This window comes from Leuciscus leuciscus (assembly GCF_965113295.1).
Source record: "Leuciscus leuciscus genome assembly, chromosome: 24".
NCBI classification, from domain to species: Eukaryota; Metazoa; Chordata; class Actinopteri; order Cypriniformes; family Leuciscidae; genus Leuciscus; species Leuciscus leuciscus.
In genome coordinates, this window is record NC_138723.1 from 32,008,737 (window position 1) to 32,017,673 (window position 8,937).

At 41.9% G+C, this 8,937-nt stretch overlaps 1 protein-coding gene across 1 annotated transcript in view; it reads left to right on the forward strand.

The window, feature by feature from the left end:
- LOC309489805 (NHL repeat-containing protein 3-like) overlaps positions 1 to 7,126 on the forward strand; it is a 42,203-nt gene extending 35,077 nt beyond the window's left edge. The window contains exons 3-5 of the mRNA XM_082158720.1: positions 1,381 to 1,472; positions 1,639 to 1,751; positions 4,909 to 7,126. Of these exons, the coding sequence (XP_082014846.1) occupies positions 1,381 to 1,472; positions 1,639 to 1,751; positions 4,909 to 5,149 (446 nt within the window). The 3' untranslated portion in view covers positions 5,150 to 7,126. The remainder of the gene's footprint in view (positions 1 to 1,380; positions 1,473 to 1,638; positions 1,752 to 4,908) is intronic.
- The last annotated feature ends 1,811 nt before the right edge of the window (positions 7,127 to 8,937 follow it).

The following is an 8,937-nucleotide window of genomic DNA, read 5'->3' on the forward strand; positions in this document are numbered from 1 at the left end:
GACAGCCGTGCTTCAACACAAGACCCGCCCTGAGCAAGCTGTGACAGCCGTCGTCATAGTAGTCCGCCATTGTTGATATGCTGGAGTAGAATGGCGTCTACACGATTGTGGTGTTCTGTTCTTAGATGTAATAAGGAACACAGCAGTCATTTGGATGTTCCTAAATCTGAGCCGTTATAGATGCAGTGGCTGAGTTTTGTTTTTGAAGCGATATGCCCAAAGGATTGACGCGGGGATTCCCTCACGGGGATTCCCCACGATCGTCCATGCTTTCATGTTTACGCGAATCATTTCACACCAGACAGCTTTACAAACGAGAAAAAACGGATCGGTACCAACGTGTTCCTGCTGAACCTCCAGAAGATGTGAGTGTAATGTTTTATTAACCTTTATATTAGTATTTATATTAATCTTTGCGAAATTTGCAAACCTTGCTGCAGGCTTCACGATGAATGCATCTAAGGTTTACACTCAGGGTACATTACAGCATGTTTTCTATGTACGACGTTCTCAATATAATTCATAATCCCACGTTTATAATGAACAACGCGTGGTTATTGTGTTACAAACGGTGTACGCACAGAACAGAGGGGCGGGGTGAGCAAAGCTCATTATCATTTAAAGACACATGCACTGAAACGGCGTGCTGAAAACAGAGCTGCTTTTGACCAGGTAAAATTAGTGTTTTCTTACAATACTAATGAGAATTTTTAATTAAAGTATATTACAAACTTTTAATTTAGACCCTAAAGAATCATATTAGCTTGTACAAAAATGGCATTATATGACCCCTTTAACGTTTGCTTTTGTGATGTTCTCTTTAACAATAAAGGATCATGTGTGTTATTGTTCCACGTGTCTGTGTATTTTAACTTAAAGTGTTGTCAGTATAATATACAGCAGGCTTCTGATGTGCCATTAAATTAATTTCTGTGTGGAATTTTAATTCCTTTTACTGAATTTGGGGCAACTGCACTCTACCCGTATTTCTGTCTATCACGCACGCCAGTGTTGAATTGGCTTGATAAAATAGTAGTACGAAGAAGACAGGCTGCCTAAGCGTGATCCCCATTCAGTCGACGTTCGACTACGTTCTCCATTCCCTCCTTCAGGGACGTTCACTTCACTGTTCACACACACAGTTCCATTGCAGGCTATAGGAGTCTCCTGTTGGATAGTTAGACATCAGTCAGAGTTGCAGGTCCCCTCTTTGCATGTTTAAAAAAAAAATGCATATTTGAAGTTATATATAAAAAATTAAATTTTGTACGCATTTTTGTTTCTTTAAAATGAGCAGAAACACTAGTCCCCTCTTGGCCAGTGTAGAGCGATAGTCCTCTGGCTGTTAGTAATATAGACGTGTGTGTGTGTGTGTGTCAGATCTGCAGGTTCTCTGGATGCACGCAGAAAGAGGTCCAGGACTGGCTCAGTTCTACATCCCTCACAGTGTGGCGGTCGACCGCTATCAGAGGGTTTGTGTTCCTGTTTCATCGGGAGCTTTAGTTCATGTTCCTGCTCTTACTGCAAAGATTTCCGGTCTCTCCTTCAGTCTTCAGATCTAAGGGTCAGTGTGTGTGTGTGTGTGTGTGTGTGTGTGTGTGTGTGTGTGTGTGTGTGTGTGTGTGTGTGTGTGTTCAGGTGTGGGTCGCAGACCGAGGGAACAAGCGCATCCAGGTGTTTAACTCTGTGACGGGCGACTGGCTCGGGTCGTGGGGAAGCTGCTTTAAAGACGACGCGCCCTACTCCGTCAGGTGACTCACATCATACCATTAATACAAACATTAAAGCTCATACTTACATAAATACAGTTACAGTTAATTAAAATAAAAAGAATTACTCCATCAGGTACTGCAGACCGGGGCTCTGATGACAGAGTAAAATTAAATTAAAGCTAAAACTTACTAAAAATACTTTTAAATTATTAAAAAAAAAAAAAAAAATTTGATTAATATAGATTAGATCAGTAATTAAACGATACAAATGTGTTGGAAATCCAGAATCCAGAATCGGTCTGTCTTCGCCGGCCAAAAGTGGTCAGCGCAGACCACAACGATCTGCCCAGGTCTGTCGGTCCTGGGCGAGCCTTATCCAATTGTGTCCCAGATCTTGTCGTAGCGAGTCGCGCCATCGTGTTGCAGGGCGTCCACGTGGCCGCTTGATGTCGATCGGCAACCAGACGGTGACTTCGAGTGTCCATCTTTCGTCCGTCCGCCGCATCAGGTGCCCGGCCCAGCGCTTCTTGGCCTTGTTGGCCAGGTCCACCGCGTCGTCCACCCTGGTCATGGCCCGCAACTGCTCGTTGCGGACGTGGCCGGTCTGTTGGACCCCGATCATGCGGCGCTCGATTGCGCGTTCAGTCACGGCCAGCTTTAGCCGGTCGGCCGCCGTCATTGTCCAGGTCTCGGCCCCATAGAGCATGGCCGGCAGGACGGTGCTGTTGAATAGGGCAGCCCTGATGTCCGGGTCAATGGCTCTGTTGTTAGCCATCTCGGCAATTGAGCCGAAGCTGACCCAGGCTGCTCGGCGTCGTCGTGCCAGTTCTCGGCCAATCTTGTGGTCGGTGGTCAGCTCCTGGCCCAAGTAGATATAACTATCTACTTGCTGGAGCTGATGCTGGTCGACATGGAGGGTAGTGTCGGCCACCTGGTCGTTGCGCATCCACTTAGTTTTGGCCAGATTGATTTTGAGGCCGAACCGGGCACCAGCCTGGTTGAGCTGGTCAAGCCGCTGCTGTACATCGACCGCCGAACAGCCTATCAGCACGATGTCATCGCAAAGCGCAGGTGATTGAGCCAGCGGCCGTTGATCTTGATGCCGGCCTCGTCCCAGTTGAGCTGCCGAAAATTTGCTCAAGACAGGCGGTGAAAAGCTTGGGCGAGATGGTGTCTCCCTGCTTGACCCCGCGGCCGACCTTGATATTAAGCGGCTGGTCGAACAGGGTGATGGTGGTGGAGCAGTTGCTGTTCAGCTCCTGCAGCAGGGCCACGTACTCATCACCGATGCCTTGTTGTTGGAGGGCGAGCAACACGGCGTTAATCTCGACCGAGTCGAAGGCCTTCTCGTAGTCAACGAAAGCCAAGACCAGCGGCATCTTGTACTCCCTGGTCCGCTCGAGCAGCTGGTTCAGCACCTGCACATGATCCATGGTGCTAAAGCCAGATCTAAATCCGGCCTGCTCGACGGGTTGTTGTTCGTCTAGCTGCTTAGCCAACCGGTTGAGCAGCACCTTAGTGAAGATCTTGTACACGGCCGACAACAATGTGATCGGCCGGTAGATGCTGAGCAGCTCGCGGTCGCCCTTCTTGAACAGCAGTACTGTCTTGGCCGTCTTCCACTGTTTTGGGATTTGACATTGTGCCATATAGCGGCTGAATCGGGCCGCCATGGCCATCCAAAGTGAGTGGCCGCCGGCTTTGAGTAGCTCGATCTCAACGCCGTCCAGGCCAGGCGCCCGGTCTGCCTGTGCCTGTTCGACTGCATGGCGGACCTCACTTTCCAGTACTGGCAAAAAGGACGGCAGCTGGTCGAGCTGAAGGTTAGGTGGGGGGATGGGGACCTTGCTGGCAAATAAGTCACTGTAGAAGCGCCTGCACTCGGCCTCAATACCAGACCGAGTCCTGATCGTCCGCCCGTCTACAGTCTTCAGTGCTGGTATTTGGCCGCGCTGCTGTTGCATTGCCCGCCTACACTTTTTCAGGCTCTTGCGGTCCTCGGCTGTTACCAGCAGGCGCCTCTGTCTATATTGATCGAGGTCGTTCTTGAGCTGCTGCCGGATCTGCTTGCACAGCAGGCCGTACTCGACGTGTGTGGGTCCGTCAGCGCGCATCTGCCGCCGCCTCTGCATCAGGGCCTTGGTAGCGTCCGAAATTCGGCTGTCCCGGCTGTTGGTCGGCACTGCGGCTGCAATTCTTTCAATAAAAATAATTACTCCATCAGGTACTGCAGACCGGGGCTCTGATGACAGAGTAAAATTAAATTAAAGCTAAAACTTTAATAAATACTTTTAAATTATTAAAATAAAAATAAAAAATTAGATTAATATAGATTATATCAGTAATTAAACGATACAAATGTGTTGGAAATAAATAATAAATATGAAAGTTACATTAAAATAAAGAAGTATATAATGAAAAATGTGTTTAAATAAATAATTATTAAAAAAATTACATGAAAATAAAATTGTAAACAATAAAAATAAATTAAATAAATCTAAAATAATTTTAAAATAATAAGTAAACAACAAAATGTTTAAATATATTAAAATAAACATAAAAAAACAATAAAAAGGTTTTTAAATAAATAGATTAAAATAAAATAGTAAACAACAAAAATGTTGAAAATAAAAAAATAGTTTAAAAGTAAACAATAAAATGTTGAAAATATTAGGATTTAAACAAATATGTATTGTTTATTATTTATTTTAATCTAATTTAATCTAAATTATTGTTTAATTGTTATTTTAAACTTTTGTTTACTTATTTATTTTAAATAAATATATTTTAAATTAAATAACAAAGTTAAATTAAAATAAATAAGTGAACAATTTGTTTTAAAAATAAATATTAAAAATGTTTAAGTGAATAGATTAAAATAATAAAACTACATAAAAATAAATAAACAATAGAAATTTGATTTACATAAATAATGCATTTAACAGCACAGTACAATAGTGTGTAATGACTTAAAATATTTTCCAAATAATACTTTACAGTGCAATATACAATTTAAATCCGGTCTTTATTGATGAAAAAATATATAGTTGCCTTCTGAATTGTAGGACGACGGTATTTGTGTTTCTGTGGATTTAAAGGACTGACGAGCCCTGATCTGGACTTCTGAATGCATACTGGAGATGTTGTGTGTGTGTGTGTGTGTGTGTGTGTGTGTGTGTGTGTGTATGACCCGCAGATTCACTCCTGACCAGAAGTACATAGTGGTGGCCCAGTTAAACACCAATCAGATCACTCTGCTGGAGGCTCCGCCCATCGGCATCATCGGTCAGTGTCAGGTGATCAGCACCATTGAGCTCGCTGAAGATGTGAAGCCACACCTGGTGGACCTGGACCTGAAGAGTTCTGATCTGTACGTGGCCGAGATCGGAGCCGGTCAGGCCCAGAAGTTCGTTCCGCTGAGCGCCGCCAGTGTTTAGAGGTTTCCTGGATTATAACGATTATAGCTGGAACCTGTCAATTAAACCGCAAGCGACTTACCAAGCTTGTTTCCAACACGGAATAACAAAATATAAAAGGGAATTGTGAGTTTTTATCTCGCAATTCTGACTTTTCGTAATTACGAGATTTTCTCACAATTCAGACATTATTTCTCACAATTCTAACTTTTTCGTAATTACGAGATTTTCTCACAATTTAGACATTTTTCTCACAATTCTAACTTTTCGGAATTACGAGATTTTCTCACAATTCAGACATTATTTCTCGCAATTCTATCTTTTCCTAATTACTAGTTTTTCTCACAATTCTGACTTTATTTCTCGCAATTCTAACTTTTCGTAATTACGAGTTTTTCTCGCAATTCTAACTTTTTTCGTAGTTACGAGTTTATATCTAATCTCTGACTTAATTTTTTGTAAAGTTTAGTTCACAATTCCGATTTTTTTGTAATTATGAGATTTTCTCACAATTCAGACATTATTTCTCGCAATTCTAACTTTTCGTAATTACGAGTTTTTCTCACAATTCAGACATTGTTTCTCGCAATTCTAACTTTTCGTAATTACGAGATTTTCTCTCAATTCTGACTTTATTTCTCTCAATTCTAACTTTTCGTAATTACGAGTTTTTCTCGCAATTCTAACTTTTCGTAATTACGAGTTTTTCTCACAATTCAGACATTGTTTCTCGCAATTCTAACTTTTCGTAATTACGAGATTTTCTCTCAATTCTGACTTTATTTCTCTCAATTCTAACTTTTCGTAATTGCGAGTTTCTCGCAATTCGGACTTTTTTGTAGTTACGAGTTTATATCTAAACTCTGACTTTTGTAAAGTTTAGTTCACACTTCATATTTTTTTTGTAATTAGGAGATTTTCTCACAATTCAGACATTTCTCGTAATTCTAACTTTTCGTAATTACGAGTTTTTCTCTCAATTCTGACTTTATTTCTCACAATTCTAACTTTTCGTAATTACGAGATTTTCTCACAATTCAGACATTATTTCTCGCAATTCTAACTTTTCGTAATTACGAGTTTTTCTCTCAATTCTCACTTTATTTCTCACAATCCTAACTTTTCGTAATTACAAGATTTTCTCACAATTCATTCATTATTTCTCGCAATTCTAACTTTTCGTAATTACGAGTTTTTCTCTCAATTCTTACTTTATTTCTCACAATTTTAACTTTTCGTAATTGCGAGTTTTTCTCGCAATTCTGACTTTATTTCTCACAGTTTTGAGTTTATTTCTCAAAAATTCTGACTTTTCGTAATTACGAGTTTTTCTAATTAATCATTTGTAAAGTTGAGTTCACAATTCCGAAATTTTTCTCAGAATTGCGCGGAAAAAGTCAGAATTGTGAGATAAAATGTCACGGTTACCTTTTTTGTTTTTTTACTCTGTGGCAGAAACAAGTTTATAATCGAATAAAAGTCTGAGGTCTTCAAATCAGAAATATAATATGATTCCAGGTGATTCTCATAGAGGAATAAAGGGAGCGGAAAAGATGATCTGGGAAGAATTATGCACATCTGTGGTAATCCACTTGTTTTGTATTTGTTATTGTGCTTATGGTACATGTGTTTAATCCTGTTATAATGTTCATGTGATTGTATATGATAATTTAAGCTTTGTGTGTGTTTTTGTCATCTCACCTGTGTTTACATGTCACCGTTTTTGACATTTTAAAGAGCTCTAATTATTGTATTCATGTCTTCAGATGATGATATTTTGATACTTCTTGAACTCATTGTGATTTAGTTCTCAGGTTAGTGATCATCTGTGTTTGAGATGTGATTGTCATGTTATTGAAATCTGAAACAAATGAAAAGGTTCTGTTTAAATTCAATACATTGGGCAGGAGTATAATTTGTGCTGATGTGTAATAACATTTGCATCAAACCATATGTGTATTTAGTGTAAATAAAGACATTGTTTTTTGTAACTGGGAATTTTTCAGTTTTAATGTGTTTTATTGGCACTCACACCTCCCAAAACTAAACGATAATACATATTTATACATATTTTCCAAAAAATATTATATGACAAAATGCAACAAAACAATAACGCGCGCGCTAGTGCACATGAACGCGCGTCTCTCCAGCGCACAAAAGAATGTCAACAATGGCGGCGCACATCTTCTGATTGCTGCCCAACATAGTGCCTGTATTTTGTATTTTGTGGTGACTGACATTTAATAAAATTCAGAAATGGAGAGTGTTCTCTAGCTGGTGCGCCGCTAGAAACCTGAACCCACACTCGTGCGAGATACCGAGTGTACTCGCTCTTTTACAAGAGCTTCTGGACGCGAGTTGCACCCCCTCCATGCTTAAAGTATATGTGGCGGCCATAGCAGCATTTCACGCTCCCGTGGCCGGACAATCACTAGGGAGAAACAACTTGATCCTCCGCTTTCTTAAAGGGGCAAAGAGGCTAAACCCTCCGCTTCACCCCTCTGTGCCTATCTGGGACCTCTCCACGGTCCTGGAAGCACTAAAGGGCGCCCCGTTTGAGCCACTTCAGTCTCCGACCTGAAGCACCTCTCGCTCAAAACCGCTCTTTTACTGGCACTCGCCTCTGTTAAAAGAGTGGGCGATCTGCACGCGCTGTCTTCGAGCGCGTCCTGTCTCGATTTTGGACCTAACGACTGCAGAGCTGTCCTTAAGCCTAGACATGGGTATATTCCTAAAGTGCTCTCCACTCCCTTCAGAGCACAGGTGATTTCCCTAACAGCTCTCTCTTCACCAGAGGACGAAAGAGACGCGAATTTACTCTGTCCCGTCAGGGCTCTCAGAGTGTATTTGGAGTGTTCTGCCTCATTCAGACAGTCAGAACAGCTTTTTGTGTGCTTTGGCGTTCGCACCAAGGTCTCGCCGTCTCAAAACAGAGATTATCATGCTGGATAGCGCTGGCTTATGAGTCTAAGGGCCTTCACTGCCCCTTAGGCATCAGAGCTTATTCCACAAGAGGCATGGCCTCGTCTTGGACTTGGTCGAGTGGAATACCCATAGAGGATATCTGTGCGGCGGCCGGCTGGGCCTCGCCGTCCACTTTTATCAGGTTTTATAACCTACAAGTCCCTGCCCTGCATTCTAGGTCGGTGAAGCTAGTAGTTTCCAGTCATTTGCCTTAAGGGTTCATCTTCTTGTGAGTATGTTGCTGTCCCTGGAGGGCCAGAGAGGCATTGAACTCAGCTGTTGTTCCCATGTAGACCGGCTCCTCAGCAAACTGCCCAAGTATCTCAGAGACAATTTCATTGAGTTCTTACAAATGCAAGGCAAGTTGAATGTCGCCAGCCTCAATCCATATAATTTTCAGGACTTTTCTGGTTGGCTGCAGAGTAAAGCTCAACAACAGCGTCTATCCAGTAGACTAGTTGAATGTTATCAGAAAGAGAAATCCTCCTACTCACTTCAGGGAAAGGATTCAACCCGATCGAAAAGACAGAGTGCTTCAGTCTACCATGGTACAGAACCCCAAAGTGTCAAATCACATAAGCCGGTATCTCAGCCCTCTCAATGGAAGAAATCCAAAGTCCATTGCTTATTCTGCCACAGCAAAGAGCATTACATAACCCAGTGCTCAGAAATAAAGGAGCAATCTACAGAAAACCTCATGCAATGGATAGCAGAAGGGAAACGGTGCTGGAAATGTGGCCGTTCCCATCATCCAGAGGACTGTAATTTAAAGAAACCATGTGGAATCTGTGGGGAGATACATCTCCAAGTCCTCCATGGAATCACTGAACAGCGATCCAAGATAA